Raw genomic sequence first — 24,041 nt, 5'->3', positions numbered from 1 at the left:
TCATAAACACAGAGGCATAAGGTTATGCCAAGCACGGCTGGATAAAGAGGCAGCTGTAAAACTGTCCTGACAGTGACTGATGAGGAGCCGTTTTGAAGAGCTTGAACACAGTGGACCTGTCAGTCTCACTTGTCTCTGTCTCTGTATGAACTACAGGTTCACTGTAAAATCCTGAGTGTTAATTGAACTCAAGAGAGTGTACAAATACAAAGAAATGGACCATTTTTGGTCCAATCGCATTTGGTTATATTTATCACTGAGGATTTTATTGTGTGCTCCCCTTTGTTTTCAGCTCTCTCCACCTCTCTCCCCGCGGCATCGCCCCCATTTTGCCTGACTGTCATCATCTCCCTTTCTTTGTTCTTTCTTGTCATCATTTCTTCTCCATCATCTCGGTCTGACACCCTTTTTATGGCTCTGTGAGGCGAGCCATCTAGAAATGGGTCTGTCTGTGATTCTGTGTATGGGGCTAATCTGACAAACCATCTATGCTAAATGTCTTGTGCACGCTGCCAGTGGGCCAAGGAAGTATCTCCCTGCATTTTTTTCCTCATACGTTTTATATACATTTAAAATATTTAACTTACATTTTATAATAATAATGGAAGTCAGTTTGGCTGAAACATTGGCCAAATTTGGAGTCATACGTCATAAATAAGTCATAGGCGACTGATATCACAGTCTTGCCATATGTAGTCCGAGATCCACATGGAAGTCACGCCATTATTAGACCCTGTCTTATTTTTTATTTTTTTAGGTGTGCTGTTCCTGCAGTTCGGGGATGAGACGCGGCGCGTGCACATCACCCACGAGCTAAGCAGCCTGGACACGTTGCACGCGCTCATCGTGCACATGTTCCCCCAGAAGCTGACGGCGGGCATGCTCAAGTCGCCCAACACGGCCATTTTGATCAAGGACGAGGCGCGCAACGTTTTCTATGAGCTGGAGGATGTCAGGGACATCCAGGACCGCAGCATCATCAAGATCTACCGCAAGGAGCCCATCTACGCATCCTACCCCGCTGCAGCACACCTGGCTAACGGGGACCTGAGGGTGAGCAGGGTGGATTGGAAGGGTATGGAGGGGTGGGGATTGAGTGACGTACATTTGGAGGGCTATTTAAAGGGAAACTTTCAACCTAAATTCCATTGTTCTGATGTGAGGGAGATCAATAATTTAGTAGGGGTCTTCAACAGGGGGTCCGGGACCCCTAAGGGGTCCTCAGAGTTACCGCTAAATGATAGGATTTTCTTTTTTTCTTTAACCACTTTAACCTTAGCATCCCTATTCTGAGGGGGACATTAGCCAAAAATAGCAGATCTACAAGCTGTGAGGCGTGAAGAGGTTTGGTGTTGAGGGAAAAAAGAGCAGACTAGGTAAAGACTGAAAGGTCAAGTTTTCTATTTTGACGGTTTAACTGTCAAAACTAAATGTCTGAAAATAACATGAATCCACCATAGACGGCTGTCAAACAAGTCTATAAGCTATCTATGAAATCTATGAAAACGTTTAATCTGCAACACAATTTTACAATATGTTGTGGGGGTCCCTACGTCATCTCTCTCTCAGCTAAGGGATCCTTAGCCTAAAAAAGTTGAAGACCCCAGATTTAGTATAAGAATACCCTATATCTTCTATTTTCCTCTGCAAAATGTTGATCAAACGCATCGTTGCGTTTATTTTTATCGACATTTCGCAATGTCAACAATTTGCAGAGAAGTACACAGAAAACATGGGGTATTATTTGTCACACTATTATTGATCTCCTCACAACATGGTATTAGAAATTGGCCAAGTATCCCTTTAAGAGTAATCCTTGCAGATCTCATACAAATCTGATTTTATAGCCTAGAATAGCACATTTACCTGTTTATATTATTCTATTACAGCGCTGTAAATACATGGAGACAGTGGGTTTCTTAGACAGGGTAATAGAGGGTGTGTTTTTCTTTTTTACTTTTCCCAGCAATAACCTGCAAACAGTTGGGGCAGCGTATGTGGGTTAGTAATTTACCAGCTATTCCTTCTGGAAATGCATTTTCTTATCTCCAAGTGGGCCATCTGTTGATGTGACACCAGAGAACAATGTTCCTCTGTGATCTGAACAGAAAAAGAACACCTTGAGCAGTATCTGTTGTAGTTGGAACGAGTTAAGCCTGGAGTTTGTTTTTGTTTTTATGTTTTTTTTGTTACAAAACACTGTTTACCATCTGCATTATTCACACAACGCAAAGAATCAATCAGCCATTAAGCATACAGTACATAAACCAGAACAGACTGTGCTGTGTGTGTGTGTGTGTGTGTGTGTGTGTGTGTGTGTGTGTGTGTGTGTGTGTGTGTGTGTGTGTGTGTGTGTGTGTGTGTGCTTGCGCACGCGCGCGCTTTTGTGCGTGCGTGCTTGCTTGTACGTGTACAGCAGTGTTTCTGTGTTCATTCAGTTAATAATAGGATGTAATAGAGAGAAACCCTTAAGTACAACTAAATCAATACTTTGACAAACCTTGAAGTTACTGCAGCTGTTTTACAGAATGAATGGCGCAGGTCGTCTTTTCTCCTCTCCGCGCCTGGCTCTGCTGGAGATCAAATGCAAGCTGCACTGCATGTTAACTGACATATTGGCGTGAATTGGTCCTGTGTGTGTGATGTGTGGCTTATCTGCTTTTGAATGTGAAAGGTTTTTGTGTGCATGTGTACTGTATGCGTCTCTGTGCATATCTGAGACTATGTTTTGTGTGAGCGTGAGGACTTAATGTTGCAAATCCTTCATACACCAGTGTGCGGTATGCATCAAACAGTGCTGTATAATAGCGCTAGCTGGGATGCTGAGAAATGAATATAAAAGTAAAGTAGAAGGAAACACTGGGATGCTTTAAAGAATGAGAAAGTTGGGAGATAGAAAATATTTGGCTCGAGAGCTGCATGAAAGGAATCGCAATAGGAGTAGATTGGGAGAAAACAAAGGCAGAGGTAACACAATACAGAAATACTATACCACTTGCTTTACAAAGAAATGTGAAAGGGAAGAAGAAAAGTGAAAGAGGGAAAAAAATCTAGTTCAATCGTGGTAGAGAATAAGATATGCTGATGCTTCTGCCATGAGTGAGGAGTAGCATTCTCCTGCAGTCACTCATTGTACTGAGGTGGCATAAATGGATCATTTTGCAGGACAATACCCATGATGCATTGCGCAAACTGCTAAATTAATAAAGGTTGACTTTAGCACTAGTTTAAAGATGGTTATTTTTATACATGGGTTTGGTTTGGTTTAGTTAATTAATTTGATTTAAGTTTTAACACAGTTTGTTTGGTTAAGTTTAGGCATGGGTTTGGTTCTGTATGGTTAACTTAGGTTAACCACTTAAACCCTCTCTACTTATTAAACTAATTATGCCCTCCCTCTACACCAATCTCTTCACCAAAAACAGCCAATCTACATAGCTCACAACATGTCGCATTGCGAATGTTCCCCCCAGAATAGTAGATGCTATGGTTCAAGTGGTTAAGGATATGAGGAGGGTAACTGAGACTGCGCTTCATTTGGCCCCACTTGTCGTGCAATGCATACTGCTATTGTCCTGCTTAACGATCCATTCTAATGCCTACCATTCTCCTAAGGAGATGAAATTGATGTATCTAGATAGGACAGTATCCTGGCTACCAGCTCAGAGTCGAACGCTTCATTCTGGCTAGATGAAAGCTCAATACATTATGGAGCTGGACATCTTAAGATTCTCTTAAATCTTTCCAGATCTCACCTTTTACTTTTGCAGTGCATGGCCAGAAATAGTCGATGCTGAATTCGATCAACATTGCTGAACACATTCTGTTGCTCACCTAACTGCTGCCCAATTTACACAATTCACCTTTGTTTGCCGAATAATTGTGCTGTGGGGCAAATTAAATGTAGCATTGGCAGATATAGACGCTCCCAGGTCACCCTCATGTCAGCTTGACTCGCAGCGAACACGTTGCTCCCATCGCCAGGGTCTCCATGGTAACCACCCCCCTCCCCACTTGTCATTTCAGAGGGAGATGGTGTACTCGTCTCGCGACTCCTCCCCCACTCGCCGCATGAACACCCTGCCCTCCTCCTCAGCCTCGCCCCCCTCGGGCTCCCCATCTCGCTCACGTCTCTCCTACAGCGGGGGCCGCCCGCCATCCTTTGCGGGGCCGGGGTCCCACTCGCAGCAGCCACAGCACTCGCATCACCCCAACGCCGGCCACGGCCCCAACTCCGGCCTGTCCCCCTCACCCAGTGCCATCCTGGAGCGCCGTGATGTCAAGCCCGATGAAGAGGTCTCCGGCAAGAACATGGTGCTGATGAAGAACGATGGACTGTACGCGGACCCCTACAGCTTGGTGCATGAGGGCCGTCTCAGCATCGCCTCCACTCAGTCTTTAGCCGCCATCGGAGACCCCTTTAGCTTTCCCGTCTCCAGTGGGCTTTACCGCCGTGGTTCTGTTCGCTCCCTCAGCACCTACTCAGCCGCTGCCCTGCAGGGGGACCTGGACGACCCCATTTACAAGCCGGGCGGCTCACTCTACTCCGACTCGTACTCCTCAGCTACGCTGGGCAGCATGGGCTTCCGGATGCCCCCCTCCTCTCCACAGAAGATCCCGGACATGGGGCTGAGGGACAGGGACTCGTACTCCAGCTCCCCCAGTAGGGCCTCCCCCGTCAGGCAGAGCTTCCGTAAGGACTCCGCCTCCTCCTCTGTTTTTGTAGAGAGCCCAAAGTCGAGGCCCAGCTCCGGCTCGGATCCACTGTGTCTCACAGTCGGGCCTGGAGAGGGAGGCAGGTCCATGTCCGGTTTCGGCACGATGTCTGGACAGGACTCAGACAGTAGTAGGTCAGTATCAGAGTCTGTGTGAAGAGTCTGTGCGAGGATTGAGGAGTGAACACAGTACTTTGCCTGATTACTAAAGGCTACCATATGCATAGCATAAAGTATACTTTTTTCCCCAATGCAATGTTCTATGTGCCGATGCACCACTGTGTGGCCTAACTATGATGTGATTATGACATATACACTGTTTAGGGACCAACGTCTGGAACGTATGGAAGCCATGGAGAAACAGATAGCCAGTCTGACTGGCCTGGTTCAGAGTGTTCTGACCAGAGCGCCGGACAGCGACAGCACGTAAGAATTCTATTATACCCCCATTAGCCCACCAAGCTGCAAGCTGAGACACACGGACAGCAACAAGTAACAAGCTGTTTTCAGAACCATTACCAGCTCTGTGCAGTGAAATGGTGCATTTGTTTTGTGTAAGCATGGTGTAAGTACAGCCACACAAAACATCTGTAGGGCACAGCACATTGATACAGTGGAATCTGCAAGACAGCTGTTCAGCCCATTGATCTAAACAGGACGTAATCATCATCATCATTACGTCCATGTCAACACAGACTATAATAAGATCCCATAAAGAGCACGGCATTGTACAGGTCAGCGTTTGTACATCAGGGATTCCCAAACGTTTTAAGCTTGAGACCCAAAAGGTACATTTGGTGTCTCCCCAGGACCCACTCTTTCAAAAATACATTAGGAATCCGACACTTAAGCCCTATTTAATAGTGTAAATAGCTGTAAAAAGAAGCTCACAATGCATCGCAACTGCTATTTTCATTATTTCTTTTGGGGGGGAAATTTCAGATTTTTTTTTTTATCAATCAAAAACAATAATAATACAAATGGTAGAAAACATTTTAAAAAACAAATAAAAATGTATCCGTGACCCCAAAAATGGCTATTGTTTGGGAACCACTGGTGTACATCATGTGTGTTAGTGTCCAGCAGTAGCACTATTAGCATTAGCACTGTAATTGCCTTGCCCTGTGGCCGTTGATCCTCAGATGCGGCCTGCTGCGTCTCTGCATGATGGCGGGCTGCCCTCCGGACCAAGGGGCGGAGTTCTCACGGCCCTTACCTTTCTCTTCCAGCGAGAAGACCGAATCCAACAGTGACGGCTCCGCCACTGGAAGTGAGTACAGTCCGTGAGCAGTGTGATCGTGACCTCTCTGTTAGCTGAATGCTTTCTATCTCAGTACCCTTCAGGAACTCTCTCATTTTTGTTCTTTATATGCATGGCCCTACTAAATATGCCGTTATTAAAACCACTTAACACATTTCTAAATCATTTTGAAACTAGCCGGCCTACAAGTGATGTTTTGTGACCTTGTAGAGCTGCTATTTTCTAAACATAGTGGACGTAGTTCGAATTTCTTTTCTATTTTTTCTTTTTCTTTTTTTGCCTATACTGATGCCCAGAATTTGGATGCCAGGGTTAAAGAGGAAGAATCCAAAAATGAAGAAAATACTTGAATTAGAGTAGACTTAGGCCGAGATTAGCAACAGCAAAACTATATCCAAAACCTGTTTATAAACTCCAAAACAACACTCATAGTGAAAAGTGTCCTTGTATTCATTGGGGGGTGAGTAAACAATAGAAATGAAGACATTTTTGAGTGAACTTCCCCTTTAAAGGGTTTAAATCTATCGAGTTGGGAAAAGGAAGGGTGCAGTTGGAATTCATAGTGCATAGATTTAATTCAGTATTTCGTTGACATGAACTGCTTATTGCAGGATCAGGTCAGAATTATCTCTGTCAGCTACATTTTCAGTATGACTTCCTCATCCCTCTCCCTCTCTGGCTTTTTTCCCCCATCAGTCACAGTCACAATCTCTTTTTTTTAAATATTCCCATTCCTGTTTCACCTTCTCCCCATATCATTAAGAGGAACAAAAACCCCTCCCCAAAAAACACGTTGGCATTTAATAATCTATGGAGATAACCTTTCAATGGCCAGAGCTTTACATTGACAGCACAGGGCTGTAACTGCCATTGGAGCTTCTTATAGATTGAAATAATGCCAAATCAATACAGTAACCCTTCAGCGGAGACATTGTCGACAACAGTTACCAACTGCAGACGTTCATGTTCTGTGTCAGTACAACATGCATATATTCTGAGGAATAGAACGTTCAGGAAACGTTCCACAGTTTATCACTGTGTATAAATTAACAGTTGTCAATTCTCGTTCCTGTCCATACATGCACAGCCAAGCTCATTTCCATAGGAACAAGAGTCACGTTTGGTTGTCGTTACAGGGAGCCTGCTTTGTGCAGGACTCGTTAATTCTAGTCGCTCTCTTTCATACACTAACCACACTGAGTGAAAACTTGCTCGCATTTTGAACACTAAAATGACGAGCTCTGTTGTGAATGGGGGTCTCTACACTACAGTAATCAATTAACAATGTTTCCAGGGGTTCATCAGTACATTTGAACTCTAGAGATTCCCTGCTCTATCTCCCTCTCTCCCTCATTAATCTCTTGTAACTGGCTCACTCTTTCTATATTTCAGCTGGACGGCTGAAGCGGAAAGGTAGTTGCTCTCTCTCCTACCTCACACCCTTCATTTCTCCTTTATCCAACCTCTCTCTCTCTCGTCTTCATGGCTCTGTCGTCTGTGTGGGTGTGTGGTGTCGCTCTCGCAGCCTGGGCTGGGTGGCTGGCTAGTGGTGTCTATCCTCCCGTGTGCCTCCTCCGATCGATTCCTCCAGAGAACAGGCCTTGATCTGTTCCTGTCACTGGCCCTGTGTCTGGTCCTGTCTCTCCTTCTGAATTTCAGTCTGGCTATGCATTTGTGAAATTCAGAGGGATGTTTTGTCAGAGACTCCTGGCCGTGTGTGTGTGTGTGTATGTGCGTGTGTGTGTGTTTATTGTGGTGTGCTGGAGGTTGGTAGGGAGGTTAATGGCCATAATCACAAAGCCCTGAGGTAGATAAGAGCATGGTTATCCCCCTGTGTGTACTGTATGTCACACTACTGAATAGAGACTGATTGCAATTCTCTGTGGATCACTAACAGCATGAGGACACACCTCTAGTACATTCCCAACGGGGCTGGAAGAGGTTTGTGAATATGGCGTTTTGCATTCATTTGTGCTGCTGTGTGTGTGTGTGTGTGTGTGTGTGTGTGTGTGTGTGTGTGTGTGTGTGTGTGTGTGTGTGCGTGTGCGTGTGTGAGTGTGAGTGTGTGTTTGTGTGCGAGTGTGTTAAGTGCTGCTGTGCGCTTGCAAGTGCCATCAGTGCCCTTGGCCTTGTGTTTTTACAGTAAGTATGTGTGGTGTGTGCGTGCGAGTGTGGCTGGCTGTAGATGACAGTCACAGCTCACAGTAGCAGCAATTAATTTCTCCATCACCTCCCTGTGACCCCCGGTGTCCTGCTCTGTGATTGGCAGCTCTCACGCCGTCGGCCCCCCTGGCTCTGATGCCTCCTCCATCCTCCAATGCAGGCCCAGGCGATAACGTCAGCCGGCTACAGATGCAACTCCACCTGCACGACCTGCAGCACAATGCCACAGACCTGCGCAAACAGCTGGGCCAGCTGCGCAAGATGCAGGTGAGATACCTGCTGCTTATGATTATCTCCGCCAGGCTGGAACGTTTTCACCCCTGTCCATGTGTGTGTGTGTGTGTTTGTCTGTCTGTCTGCCTGTTAGCAACAAATCTCGGACACTGCTGGACCAATCGGCGTGACACTTTGCATGCACACTCCCAGTGGACCAAGGAAGAATCTCCCCCCCACATTTTTAAAATTGGCCTCATTGTGGAGCTACTACATCTGCGTTTTGGGCTATAGCTCTGGAACTATAGATTGTACAATCAAAATGTTTTCCCACTGGATCTTTTGGATCTTGATTCTTGACCCAATTCCCCATATAGGCCCATTTCCTTGCATTTTCTTGAAAACACACTTTTAGCTATAACATATTTTGTCCAAAACTCACACAATCAAACACACGTTATCTCTTGAGTTGTGAATTTTCTTTTTTGCATAACATGCAATCAATATCCGATCTACTGTACCTAAAATTTTAATCATTGAGTGTTCTCTAAACAAGGCAGAGCCAAAAGCGATTTCACTTCCAGGAAGTGTCATAAATGCTACAAATGTCACTGTTTGTTGCAGAACATTTCTTTCCACCAAATTTTGCACAAATAGTCTTGTGAGTCTTGTGACAGTCAAACAGGGTATTGATAACATATACCGTTTGCCTGTTATTGCCTTCACAAATTTGTGGGCGGGGTGCATTTCTTACAAAAATAAATCCATATATCATGAACACAACATCCAGTCATACCCAAATTAGAATTGCATGTTGAGGGGCCTCTATATAGCATACCTCCAAAACAGCTTTAACTTCTGCCCATAGGCCGCACTGCAAATACCAACAGTTGCACCGTCTGTCGTACAAACTATAGTTCCCGCCTCAGCTTCCACGTGTCCGGACGGGTCAGGTCTACAGTATACTGGGGGGTGAGATTTCCCAAAAGCAAAACGGCCAATTGGCTTTGTTGTTTATAGAATCTTGACTTCAATACTACAGTACACAGTCATAAAGACACAAGTTATACTGTAGCTGTACTATCTGACACATTGAGGACATTGAATCCTTTGAGAACCTATGATGAAACATACTGTAAGAAAGATAAAACACTGGGTTCAGTTGACATTTAAAGGGTCAGGCAGATGCCGCGCTGTGAAGAGGCACAAATTCTGTGCGGCGATTGGACACATAATCACATAAAAGACTATAAGAATACAGGATATAGGTAAAAAGATGAAATTGGGGTGGGGTCATCTGCTGTTTCCCTTTTTATGTTGAGTTAATTGCTTTCACTGGCTGTCAAGGAGAGAGGGTAGAGAGAAGGATAGAATTACAGTAGTTTTTCTGTCCTTCAGTGTTCAATCAGGCACTGAGTGAGCATGCAGTAGGTTGCAGTGCAGGTCCTCGGCAGTACACAAAGGTTTACCTTGTTTAGCATGTTAGAATGTTACACCAATTCACTGGATCAGTTGAACTGCTCTTCTAAAGCGCCACACTAGGAGCAGTGATTTTCAAAGTGGGGTCTGGGGACCCCCAGGTGTCCTTGAGGGGTCACCCCCAAAGGCAATTTGGGGATGACATGAAATTGCTTGAAAACCCGTTTGAAAAAGTGGGGGGAATTCCCAAGTAGTCCACAGGCTCCTTAAACAGGCCCAGGACTGAAATGGACAGCTACTAAACCGTGCTGGAACTAAACCATGCTGGAACACATGAGCATGACGCGGTGCAGCGCCGTGTGGCTTCATTTGGCCTCAGTACTGTTGTGGAAAGAAGGCTTAAACTATGCTGGAACTTTACCATGCTGGAACTAGAGTCTAGACCATCCTGGAACACTTGAGTATGGCACGGTGTGGCACGCCTTAAACCAGTGGTTCTCAAAGTGGGGTCCAGTTCAGAGAGTGTACAAATGCAGTACAGGTTCCATGTGTACGCTCTCAGAGTTATGGTGCTTCATTTGGCCTCAAAGCAGTTTTGGAAAGAAGGCTTAAACCATGCTGGAACTAGACTGAAATGTAGAGCTAACTAAACCATACTGGAACTAATCCATGCTGATTAGACAAGACCAGTTGACATACACCTGGATGTGTGGCCAAACATGACCCCTGACCTTTAACCCACCCTGTTGCCCATGGACACGACAAACAGGATGAATTATACATGTGCTTTATGAATTATGCAGACAGTGTCCAGGAGAGAAGTGTAAACGGTAGAGATGGAGCGTAATGCTGAGGAAACACGCACACGCACGACACATAATGGTCCATTTGGTTACATTTGTACACTCTCAGAGTTACAGATGGAGAAATTAACACTGCCGACTTTACTGTGTGTTTGGACTGGTGCCCTAGCATCACTGCTAATGGCCTTTTAATGTACTGCCTCCATGGAGCAAATCCTTGGTAATTTTCAACATTACTGGTATCAATGTTCTGCTTCGTTTCCTGTAACATGAGGTCAATCAATGATTATTTTTTTCTGCTAAGCAGGTGCTTTCATTGGAGCAGACTTGCATTACATGCAAAAACACTGGTGAAGTATTGGGTTCATGTTTACTGTAGTTCTCTTGTCATAGATATGTTTGTATTGAGTAAGTGGATATTGTCGCTATCAGGCGAAAACTGTCCAAAACCGTTATTTGGAATGGAATGGAAAAAAGTTACAAGCACATGTTAATACTTGTCGTCGTACCCAAAATGTTTCGAAAATGTAAAAGAATTATTGTTGCTACTTTAAAAATGTAGAAAAGATATATAACATCTTATAAAATAAATATAAAATAGGAGAGATTTCTGTTATCAGCATCCACAAATGAACATACTGTACAGTGCACTGTATGCAACTTACAGTACGCTCGCGCATGCACGCACGGGCGCACACACACACACACACACACACACACACACACACACACACACACACACACACACACACACACACACACACCATTTTATTTGCTTCACCATGCTTCCACTCTGGGTTCCCCGCAGCAGCTCAGACAGCAAAGTACTTATGCAGCACACCACATTGTTTTCAAGGACGGAGTAATTGGTTATGAAGGAAAAAACACACAAAACAATAATTCAAATTCATGTAAGTAGCCAAGGACGGACCAACGCACATTCTCCTCACATGCAGGACATGCGGAAGGACATACGGTACAGTACAGTGGTACAGAAAGAAAAGCGTCTAATGCATAAAACGCAGGGACATATGCAGTGCACAACGTTTAGTGCAGCCGTTGTAAATCACTGGCGTGGCTTTTGAAAGGCTTGGGGCCGCAGTGTGTTTTTCCTCTACGTTCACGCCAGAGTCACCCTGCCGGGAAGGGCGTTCCATGGCATTCCGCAAGGTATTCACCTGAGACGAACACCGACATGGGATAGTGCTATGCAATGCATTTCTCAACACAGGTTAAATTAACACTCCGGATGTTACTGTGTCCATCAGGGGTAGGCACGGGTGCCAACATTAAAAAAAGAATGGCACACTGACTATCAAAAAAATAAAAACAAGCACATGGCAAAGTTTGCAGACCCCTGGTGTACACTGTAACTGTCGGACTGGAACAACTTGCCTGTTTCGTTTAGATCAATTCATTAATTTAATATTTCCAAGACTTCTTTGCTTGTTGACCTGAAACCTACCTGTTCCTGAGTGTTCATTTTATTTGTATAAGCTGTTCTTATTTTGGTACAATGTTTGTTGCTTTAATACTTTTTTATTTATACATGTTTTAATGTATTCATTTATTATTATTATTTTTCTTATGGTGTTTTATTGAGATGATGAAAAAAACACACATGAAATCAAATCATGTGGTTTGAGATGGTGGGAGAGCCCTTACAGTATGTGTATGTCCCCTATGTGTATGTCCTTGTTGTAGTTATGTTGATTGGTATGTCTGTTGGAATGTTCTATTTATTGTTATTGTTTGTGTGTTGTGCTTGAGGACCCTCTCGAAAGCAAAATGATGCATCTCAAGGGGCTTATCCTTTAACTGGAATTTCTAAATAATAAAATCCTGAGTGTTCATTTTACACTGAGAGTGTAATGGAACCTCCATTTGGTTCCATTTGTACACAGAGTTAAATGAACACCCAGGATATTACAGTGTACCTCTTGTATAACAGTACAGTACACTGTATATAATGTATTAACATTTTACTAGGCCATTGCCCTTCAGGCAACGGCCTTCTCCGGGCCATGCAAGTCAGGAACAATGCAAGTCCACAATGGAAATAAGCCATAGAGCTTTATTATGTTATTATCCTCTGTGATATTGTATGCGTTATATGTCATGGAAGTGCTGATGGGCTCTCTTCTTTTTATCAGCAAATACACTCAATGAATCAATCAAGTCTGGAATACGTAACCCACCCCCATGGAATACTGCTGTTATCTGATGTACTCCATCCATCGTGTTTTGCTGCTCACCACCAGTTTTATTCGCTGCGGCTTCCTTCACCCATGACCCCAGATCTCTTACTTTTTGTTCCATTGCACACGCTGCCACTTATATTGGCACACTGCCGCTTAACTGAAGCTCGGGCCAGTCAGTTAAGCCAACGGGTAGGGTTGGCCAATCAGGGATAGCCGGCACCCACTCTCTCCAAAACCAACAGAGATTTGGTGTGTCCTCCGCGGACCCTTATACAGACATATTGTGGTCTTTCGGTTCTCGGAAACCGTTGTTCCTTTTTAATTGCCACTGCAATTATACCCCTGAGTCATATGGGTCACACGCCATGTTTAAGGTCAAACAGGCGGATGGCGCCCGAGTTATGCCAGAGACAGACAGACAGACAGACAGACTGGTAGATGATTTGATTATATGACATAATCTGATGTGTGTGACCTTTGTGTGTGTGTGTGTGTGTGTGTGTGTGTGTGTGTGTGTGTGTGTGTGTGTGTGTGTGTGTGTGTGTGTGTGTGTGTGTGTGTGTGTGTGTGTGTGTGTGTGTGTGTGTGTGTGTGTGTGCGCGTGTGGGTGCGTGTGCGTGTGCGTGTGCGTGTGCGTGTGCGTGTGCGTGTGCGTGTGCGTGTGCGTGTTGTGTCCGTGCAGCTTCAGAACCAGGAGTCGGTGCGGACTCTACTGAAGCGAACGGAGACGGAGCTGAACGTGCGCGTGAGCGACGCCCTGAGGAAGCAGGAGGATCCTCTGCAGAGACAGCGCCTCCTGGTGGAAGAGGAGAGACTCAAGTACCTGAACGAAGAGGAGCTCCTCATCCAGCAGCTCCAGTCAGTGGAAACATCTAGGGGTGCAACGGTTAATCGAACTAATCGATTTACTCGATTCTAAACTGAATAATCCATAATCGATCATTTAATAAAATAGTCAATCTCTATTTTGAGTGTGACATTAGAGAAGACTTTCCAAATAAGTTAAAAGAGACAATTTTGTAATAATATAGAAGCTCACAATTGCAACGCGTTGTAGATGGGATGTTTATTATATTAGAGCTTGTAGATCAGCTAATTATTCAATTTTTTTGCACGACACCGTTGCAATTAAGTATAAAACAGGGCTTAAGTGGTTAATCAATTCTTACACAAAAATTCAAAAATATATAAATTGCTTCTTCGATAGACCAATAGCCACGAAAATGATCGATGGTCGCAGCCCTAGTGGAAACATCATACGCTCATGTTTAGCTGACTCACTCACTGGCTGATGGAGTGCTTAATTTATACACTGTTGTGCGCCTCTGTCACGCGCCGAAAATAGCAGATCTACTGTACAAGCTCACAATGCGTCACGGCGCGATGCGTTGTGAGTAGATCGCCTATTTTCGGGCACGCAACACCGGCGTGTGCAGAAGTTTAAATCAGGCGATTTGCTCAAAGAGTCATTGTAATTAGCCCTGGCAAAGAGCAGGAGGCTTATTAAGATCCGAGGACTGATGTGGTCCAACAGTTAATGAAGTGACTGCAAAACCACAGAGATACTCTGAGATTTAATCATTAGATAATTCGCGCAGGTTTTCCAAAATGAAAAATGCTACTGGTAGTTTTGCTACATGGCCATACTGCATGTGAGTGGCGTTTTTATTGTGGGCTAATTGATCTACTTGCTCAATCACCTCTGTGAATCAATGTCTTTTAATTGCCATCGCGAGGAGCACGTTTATTTCTGTTCATTATTATAGAACTTTGATTCACCACATTACTTGAGGTATTGAGGACAGAATAATGGTGTGTGTGTGTGTGTGTGTGCGTGCGTGCGTGTGTGCGTGCGTGCGTGCGTGCGTGCGTGCGTGCGTGTATTTGAGTCACTGCAGATTTGAATTAAAGAAAAACCTCACCATTTCCAACCTAAATCCCTTTGTTCTGGTGTGAGGAGATCAATAATATAGTGTATAGTGTGGCAAAATAAATTATGTCTTCTGTGTATTTCTTTACGAAATGTTGACATTGCGGAATGATAATGTCAAATGCATAGCTTCACGTCATGGAGCATACATAATCTCTGCTTGATGAAGTGAAACGACACATTTGAGAATCAGTGACGTTTACCTTAAATGCCACACGATTCCAGTTCCCCAAAGTGAGCTGTTTGAAATGGTCACTTTTTCTTTTTCCTTTTCCAGCACAATAAATCACAGCAAATAACCGACTGACACTCGGATATCATGTTATTCTGAGGGAAATATTCACGCCTGAACACAGTCTGAACACATGAATCCCTGGTGATCATCCATCTGTCTGTTCCATCTCAGTGACCTGGAGAAGTCCGTGGAGGAGATTCAGAAGGAGTCTTCTGTCAGCCACAAGCTGGCGTCTGTGCAGGAACTGGAAGAGAAGGCTACAGTACTGAGAAAACTGGGAGAAACACTTACAGAGCTCAAAAGTGAGTCACCAGCTTACAACAGGCACGATCCTTTCTGCACACACACACACACACACACACGCACACACACACACACACACACACACACACACACACACACACACACACACACACACACACACACACACACACACACACACACACACACACACACACACACACACACACACACACACACACACACACACACACACACACACGATAGCTTGGCAGAGTTTCTAGTAATAACTCATGAGGGACTGATTATCTGTCAGTCAATTCTAACAAGTCTGCCAAACATTTTCAAAGTCTTACAAAGTCCCACTCTGTCTCAAACTGTGAAAATAATTCCACTCTTCAGAATGCCCAGTTAAATCCAATTATCGTTCTAAAGTCTAAATATATATTGAAATGTCATGTTATGAAATGACATGGTTATGGCGCTGTATTGTTATTTTTTCTTCCACCTTCAGATCAGTTCCCTGGCCTGCAGAGTAAGATGCGGGTGGTGCTCAGGGTGGAGGTGGAGGCAGTTAAGTTCCTGAAAGAGGAACCCCACAGGCTGGATGCTCTATTAAAACGCTGCAAGACCATCACCGACACCCTAGCCACAATGCGCAAGTATGTACCACATAACCCACTCTGTGACCGGCTGAGGCCAGCACTTCTATAGAAGTGTCTCCACAGCAAAATGTGCGCCGTTTTTCAGAGCTAAATGAACACTCTGGATTTCAACGTGTTCCCCTTGTGCAACTCATTAAACAAAGTTGGCATAGCAGTTATGACTCAAATCTCAATGTGTTGTTGTCAGACAAGCCAATGAAGGCGTTTGGAAGAAGCAGGAGGATTTCTCCAGTCCCTTGGCCAAGCACAGCGAGGACCTTCGGAAAGGTTCGGACTTCGACATGCCCACCAGCCCCCCACTCAGCATCAATGACCTGGGGGGCGTGAGCAGCCTGTCCAACTGGAGCCCCCACTCCAACCTCGGCCACGGGAATCCCTCTGCACTTCACAGCATACATCACCCTCCTGTTCCCCACAAAGGAAAGGCGCTGGAGGAGCTGGAGCGCCGCGCTGCCTCTGAAAAGGCCTCGTCAGTGGAAGTGCGACTGGTAGGAAAAGCCATCTCTGTCTATCATCAGCTATTTTTTCCACAGCACCTGCTTGGTCTGTACTGGTGACGAAATACACTGTGAGTCCTTATTAAGGACCGCAGAATATAAAGCACCTCAGAGACCAAACAGGAAGAATGTTCTCTCTCTTTTCGACTAAGAAGTGTAACCCAGAACATTCCATAACCTGAAACTTTCCAGAACCTGTGAAGTTCTGTTTTTTTGTTTTGTGTACATTCCCCGCGTCACATTGCGGTGCGCTGTGAGCTTGTAGATCATCTATTTTAGCTATTTTTGAAAACATTTGAATGTCAATGTACAAGTTCTAAGTTCTGGGATCCAAGAACTCGGTGTAGTACTTACCTCCTCAGCAGGGCCCAAATTAGGTCCTGAGAACCCTATTTGAGAGATCGGACAGCAAAGAGTACAAAAGGTTAAAGAGTTAAATTGAGTTGTGCCAAGGATGTGCTTAGAGGTGACCACCGCTAAGCTGATAGACAAAATGACAAACAAGTAAACAAGGTTTACAGGAGCAACTAGAGGAAAAGCCTGTCCTCAAAATAGCCTACACCTCTGTACAAACATGTAGTGCCGACAGAGTGCTTGCTTTCTTGCTTGAAGACTTGCAGTCTAGTATCTTGGGAATGTTGCTGAGAGAATAACCTTGTTCTAGATAAGGCTCTTACAGTATGGCAAGTCAGGTGCAAAACAGTACATGGGAAAGACAAATGCTTAATTCGTACAGAACATGTTTAGAATAAGTGGTGTATGCTGACATCCTGAGATAGGTCTTGGTGAGCAGAAGTGTTCTGAATCAGCTGCAGCTGTCAGGTAGATCTTTTAAGGAGACCTGTTATAGTTGTTGAGTCTACTGAAGATAAATGCATGGACAAGTTTTTCCATATCCTGCTGAGACGTAAGTCCTTTAATCCTTGATATCCTTAAGGTGGTAGAAGGCTGACTTTGTAATTGTGTTAATGTGAATGTTGAAATTCAGTTCTGAGTCCATGACTCCACCAAGATTTCTGGTTTGAGTTGTGGTTTTTCACATTGCCAAAGCTGAGTGCTGACATTTAATAATTTTCCCTTGGCTCCAAAAACACTACTTCTGTTTTGCCTTTGTTTAAACAAAAAATACAGCCACATCCAATCGTTGATTTGTTCAGTGCACTTACTGTGCATATCGCTTGTATTGGATCATAGTTCCCTTGTGATAGGGATATGTAAATGTGTGTGTTGTCTGCATAATTATGGTAACATAGTGTGTTGTTTTCCATACTTTGTATGTAGCCTGTAAACCAGACGAATCTGCCAGTGCAAAAAATAATAATTATTGCCCTCGGCAGATTAGTCTGGCCCCGCTCTGTTGTGATTGGATTTTGCTGCCCTCAAAGTTGTGGGGCACCAATCAGGAACCAGAATGCGAATATGGGGTGGGTTTATCACCAGTGGCATTTTTTCGAATCCGCCCATTGGAAATGCAGGTTCCACACAAAGATTCTACACAGTGTTTTTAGTCTGGCCATGCCAGGCTAGATATGCATGTAGAATGTTGAACAGAACAGAAGAGACCCTAGAATGGAGCCATGGGGAACTCATGTAATTTCAGTCCGCACTCAGATGTGTAATGAATTACCTATAAACACAAAGTAGACCTGTCCTTTATATACAGTAGGATTCAAACTAGTATAGTACTGTTCTAGAAAGTCCCAGTTTTACAGTCGGTCTAGTAATATATTGTCGACCTTATCGAATGTAGCACTGAGATCCACACCGGGAGCTTGATGAATAAACGATCCATAAATGCGTCGCAAATATTTCACATCACATTATTAATTTGGTTAATAGTAATTTGGTGAAATTCTACATCTGTCTATGTTTAAGTGTTATTGTAGACCTTAACAAGAGCAGTCTCAGTGCTTTGGTGTGGTCGTAATGTTGACTGGAAGATAACAAAGCAGTTGGTTATTGCCAAGACGTTGTTCGGTTGTTGAAAAATTGATTTTTCAATTATTTTAACTTAAAAACATCCCATGGTCCTATAATTTTTCATTTGTAAGGAGGGTGGTTTGAGCAGTTTGTCAGAGCCTGTGGGAAGAAAACTGAATGTTGACAATTTGTAGAAGATCTGAGGCAATGCAATTTGAAATATTTTTGAAAATATCAAGGCAGCAGGAGAATTTCAGATGTTGTATAATGTTTTTACCTTTTTATGGTTGGTAGGACACAATTGTGTCATGGTATTTGAATAAAGCGATCACTGGTCATACATCCTGTACTGATATGGAGGCACTGACTGCTTTCTGAATTCTGTCGGTGAAGGAGACAAATCATTGCAGGCTCTGGTGGATAGCAGTTCAGAGGCTATTGACACAAGGAGGCTTTGTTGGCCTGTTGACAGTACTGTAGCAAATAAGGCACGTGCACTATGTGTTGTTATATTATTCATCCGTAGGGCTGGTTTATGGGGGGGTGTACACTATGTATATGAGTGTACACTATGTATATATATATTTTGGCGACGATGTCAGAGAAAAAGGACCGTTTTGCATTTCTCAGTTCCAAATTATAAATGCGAGGTCTCTCTATAGATGTCATGCGTTCAGCTTTTGACATATTTTCTGTTCTCAGCAGTGTGGCATTTTTCCATGGAGATCTTATAAGCTTGTTGGCTGGATAAATATTTCACTGGTGTTTTCAGTGATATACCATTTTGGAATGCAGATATAATATCAATCAGCACAATCGTAGAAATGTTCAGACCCTGATGATTAAGTCTGAGGCCCCTTGTGTGTGGGCTCCGTCACATGCTGAGTCAATCCATAGTTATCAAGAAAACAACACAGTTATTTAGATCCTTTATCCTCAGGGTTTTCAACAATGGATGTTTAAATCACCAACAAATAACTACATAGTCGAAATTGAAGCATTTCATCAAAGTGATGAAAGATGATGGCCTATAGATATTTAGGAACGGGACTCAAGAGGAGGAATTCTACTGAAGATCCACATATTCAAAAGAGGCAAAATTTCATAAGATACAGTACTGTATCTACTTGCATTAAAGGTAATTATAAAAAAAAAATAGGAAACTCCACCTCCTTTTGAGTGCATTCTAGATTCACTCATAAAGCTGAAGTTGGGAGGGGTTGATTCGATTGTTACCTCAGTCTGTTGTCTTGGTCTAACCAAGTTTGAGTTAAAATCATAATATCAAGTTTGTGCTTTAATAAAATGATTGATTTAAATGTTTTTCCTGACCTGAACAATGAATCGGTATACAGTACTGTACTGTATTTTTTTTTTGTTGCATCGTTTAACCACTTAACCCTTATTAGTTGACTGGAGTCCCCCCATGGCTCTGTAGCCTACTACAGTAGATCCTCTACTTTTTCCCTCCATACCATATCTTTTCACCGAAAATGAACGATCTTCAAGCTCACAACAACGCCTCGCAACACAACGTGTTATAAGCTTGTAGATCTGCAATTCTTGCCAAATGTTCAGTGCCAGAATAGATGCAGACCTCGAAGGCTAAAAAGGCTAAAAGAAAAGGCTAAAAGAGACAGGCCCTGCTTCCCTGGACTCGCCTGAAGCTAGCTAACAGATGGTTGATGCTGCCTGGAGGCTATCAGCTGGCTATGCATGGAGATTCAAACCACCAGTGCTGAAATTTGCTGGACAATTGATTCTCAGATTGAGGAGGTTGCCGCTACATTTGGAAACGAGCTTTCCACTCTCTAGTCTGAAAATCAGAGTTACATCTGACTTTACAAACTCTAGCAACCTCTGACCAACATGAAGCTAACCCAGGGACATTCAGTACATACGGTATACGCTTATATTTCTATCACACTGAAGGGGGATACTACAGCTTTTTATTTCCTCTTTTTATTTTTAACATAAGTTATGCAGGATATTGTTACACAAATGAAGAGTGCATGGAGACCACTTAACAACTTAAACCCTATACCTCAATGCCCGGGGTCCCCCAGGAGTCTTATAGTCTATACTTGGGCCACTCCTTTTTTCCCTCTAGACCAAATCTCTTTGCTGAAAATAGCCGATCTACAACCTCACAATGTGAAGATTTGCGACGTGTTTTGAGCTTTTAGATCTGCTATTTTTTGCTGATTGTTCGCTATGACATGCCCAGGATACGGATGCTAAGGTTCATGTGGTTAAGGGACTGAGTCATCTCATGAAAAGGGAGAAACTGTTGACTCATCTAAAGGCTCTTAAGTATGGTGATGTGATTTTCCTCCAAGAACTCACCTGAAAAAAGAAAAGGAAAAAAAAACATGAACCTTCCATTTCTTTGGGACTATGAGGCTTACATAATTTTCCTTTAAATGTGTTTGTTAGTTTTGTTTATAACTGAAAAGAGGACACCTTATTATTAATGAGTGTATTTTATGACTGCTACCTCAATAAAAGAAAAGAAAAGTGTTTTTCCTACGAAAGACCTGACGTTTAATAAAGCTAGATTTATTGTGTTAAAGTAGGCTATTATCTGCCCCGTTTTTTGGAGAGGCTGTGGGTGACAAGGAATGGTTGCTAAATTTGATAAATTAGCAGAATTGTTTGGTTGCTTCCTGTTTCTTAGCAGATTCAACATTCTTTTTCTATTACCCTTCAAGACAAGAATTGAGGACGCTACCAGCACATATTGTAGGGCTCTGGCTTGTCCTGGGATGAGTCATGAGTGCTATTAGCCTTGCAGCCTGAACTCAGCAGATATCAGTTAGAGCTTTCTGTATTTTGTACACAAATAACTGGACGTGTTATGCTTTTATCAGGCTGGCCAATAAATAGCAAATTGCTGTACCGCTGCATGCATAGCTACTATAATTTTAGGCTGGAACTGCCAGCCCAAATCTGGTCTCATGAAGTCTCTGTAGCATGAAGTTTGCTCCAGTGTTACAGAGTTACTGGATTGGGCCATCATTGTGAGGGCAGAGTTACACAAACAGTTTGGCCTAATCATGATGTCACTCAGCGACGAAGATACACGATTGGTCCATTGTGAGGACGATTGGTGAACTGCAGTCTGGTTGGCCTAGCAATGGATTAGCCAATCTTAAATCACTCAGTCAAATCAGTCATCCAGGCTATCGGATGTGTAATGTGTATTATTTATTTATTTATTTGTGTGTGTGTGTGTGTGTGTGTGTGTGTGTGTGTGTGTGTGTGTGTGTGTGTGTGTGTGTGTGTGTGTGTGTGTGTGTGTGTGTGTGTGTGTGTGTGTGTCTGTGTCTGTGTGTGTGTGTGTGTGTGTGTGCGCGTGTGTGTGTGTGCGCGCGCGCTCGTGTGTGTGCGTGCAATTGCAACGCACTGTAGCCTGGTGTGCACATTTTGGATGAATTACATTAGAGACATTAATGATCCATCTTCTATCATGTGCACATGTATGCTCACATTATACACGCACCATAGGCGTTTTCATCAGTATGGGGTTATTTGAGCAATTAGTAGCACACCTATTGATGCACCTTTCAACACCATGGACATTTATTGGTACGGTATAGTAATGTGTGGGACAGAACATACTATTTAGAGCTGAAAACAAGTACTGTATCACTATTTTAATTGTGGTGAAAATCATGACACATAGTATCACTGACTATCCGTCTAACAAATAGCCTACAATTTCACACATTGCCCTCATATTGCTCATACCACTTATGCTTATACTGGGTGTGACCCAGTCTTTTTTCCTTGTAGTCTACAGTATTATATCATTACTGTGCCACTATGACATTTTTATACTCTCAGGGTTAAATGAACACTCCAGATTGTATTGTATACTTTATGTATTGGATGATGTCGATTTGCATTTGAATGGACATACAATTAAACAATAATACATGAGAGGGAGTGCTACAGTAGTATGTCATGGTTATTGGCACAGCTTTGCTGTGGCATAGGCACAGCGAGAAGCGGAGTTTCAGAACATGATAAACATCTACAGTATGTAAATGCTGGGGGGAAAAAAAACATTATTATTATTAACATGATAAATGTCTATGTAAATGCTGAAAACAAGCACATTATTATTGCTATTAATTGTGGTGGAAATCGGGACAGTTTCACATTATAGGCACTACCACTGACTATCCCTCTAACAAATTGCCCACGATTTCACACATTGCCCAGACAGTGCCCATTCAAGCCTATATACTGGGTTTGACCCAGTCTGGTTTGAAAGCATCTACTGCATATCCATCTCTCCACTCTGCAGGCAGCGGAGCGGGACTGGGAGGAGAAGCGGGCCAGTTTGACCCAGTACAGCGCCCAGGACATCAACCGGCTGCTGGAGGAGACCCAGGCGGAACTAATGAAGGCCATCCCAGACCTGGACTTTGCTGCCAGGCAGATCAAACCGTCCTCCCACACGCCGTCTACCCAGACACCCCAAAGCGGCGTAGCGACCCCCGAGCACCGCTCCAACAAGCCCCAGCACAAGCTCGCCGGGAAGGAGGGCGGATCCAGGCGTGGTTCTGGTAAGTTCTGGAGACAATTGCTGAACCCATGTTCTCATTACCAGTCATGGTCTGGGATTTTCTGGGATTCTGTGTTCACATTAACACCCCCCCCCCCATCCCTGGACCTGCATGAATACGCCTGGATAAGGATCCTGTGCTTTTCCCCTGTGAGTTAACTCTTAACTTACCTACTATCCATCACAATAGAATGGACCACCCACTCCCCTTTGAAAAACCATGTGGTATGAAGGTACAGTACTGGAATACCAAGGCTTATGTTACACATTGTACTATTACTCATCATGTCCAATGTGGCCATTTTCTCCCAGATGAACTGACAGTGCCTCGGTATCGTACGGAGAAGCCCTCCAAGTCACCCCCTCCCCCACCACCACGACGTAGTTTCCCATCATCCCCGGCGGGCTTGACCACCCGCAGCGGAGAAACCCTCATCCCCGGCAAGAGTATAAAGGTGACCGGAAAAATAACAAAAACAGACACAGTTTAGAGTTCACAGTTTACGTTGTGTATGCACTGTAAAATCCTCAGTGTTAATTTAGCTCAGGCAGTGTTTGTACAGTCTCTGAGTTAAATTAACACTATGGATTTTACTGTGTACAGGTAAAAGAAAAAATAATAATGTATATTTAAGTTTTATGCGTTTCGCTTTTATCCACACCTAATACAATTAAATGATATGGGTCGGTGCCCAGACATTCCTAGAATGATCATTTAATTGAACAACCTCATTGCCATATATCAGTCCTCACTTGCTCACTATGAGAAGGGACCATTTCTTTCTACAGGCTATGTGCCTTTGAGACAGGCTCTGTGTAGCAAAAAAAATGGAATGGAATGCCTGCCACTGATACACAGAGTGAGTATACAGAAATGGTAAACGTCCGATTGAGTGCATTACTGGGGACGGATATGGAGACAAAAAGTGAATTTGAAAAAAAGGCGGTGTTCCTTTTAACCCATTCAATCCGGGAACGCATCTGTGTCATTTTGGATTTTAGATAATCATTATTTTATTGCTATTTTGGAAAGATCTTGAACATTTTTGCAAATCTATGAATATATATATTTTTAAAACATTTTTTTTTTCTTCTGGGGATCCCTGGAACAATTTTTTTTGAGATGGGGGTCTGCGGCCAAATACATATGATTTTGGGGGTCCTTGACATGAACTGTTTTGAGCACCACTGATATTATAGCAACAT

The 24,041-nt window shown here is 43.5% G+C and overlaps 1 protein-coding gene across 1 annotated transcript in view; it reads left to right on the top strand.

Annotated features, from left to right (window-relative positions):
• LOC311055857 (SRC kinase signaling inhibitor 1-like) overlaps positions 1-24,041 on the top strand; it is a 55,717-nt gene that overhangs the window by 17,070 nt on the left and 14,606 nt on the right. Inside the window, exons 4-15 of the mRNA XM_084072126.1 lie at positions 758-1,053; positions 4,027-4,850; positions 5,040-5,141; positions 5,858-5,985; positions 7,369-7,389; positions 8,246-8,406; positions 13,458-13,633; positions 15,112-15,242; positions 15,695-15,842; positions 16,033-16,333; positions 22,575-22,836; positions 23,148-23,290. Coding sequence (XP_083928252.1) covers positions 758-1,053; positions 4,027-4,850; positions 5,040-5,141; positions 5,858-5,985; positions 7,369-7,389; positions 8,246-8,406; positions 13,458-13,633; positions 15,112-15,242; positions 15,695-15,842; positions 16,033-16,333; positions 22,575-22,836; positions 23,148-23,290 — 2,693 coding nt within the window. The remainder of the gene's footprint in view (positions 1-757; positions 1,054-4,026; positions 4,851-5,039; positions 5,142-5,857; positions 5,986-7,368; positions 7,390-8,245; positions 8,407-13,457; positions 13,634-15,111; positions 15,243-15,694; positions 15,843-16,032; positions 16,334-22,574; positions 22,837-23,147; positions 23,291-24,041) is intronic.

This window comes from Gymnoscopelus microlampas (assembly GCF_963454915.1).
Source record: "Gymnoscopelus microlampas genome assembly, chromosome: 11".
NCBI lineage: Eukaryota > Metazoa > Chordata > Actinopteri > Myctophiformes > Myctophidae > Gymnoscopelus > Gymnoscopelus microlampas.
The sequence above is the reverse complement of the archived record's forward strand: the minus strand, read 5'-3'. Positions and strand labels throughout refer to the sequence as shown.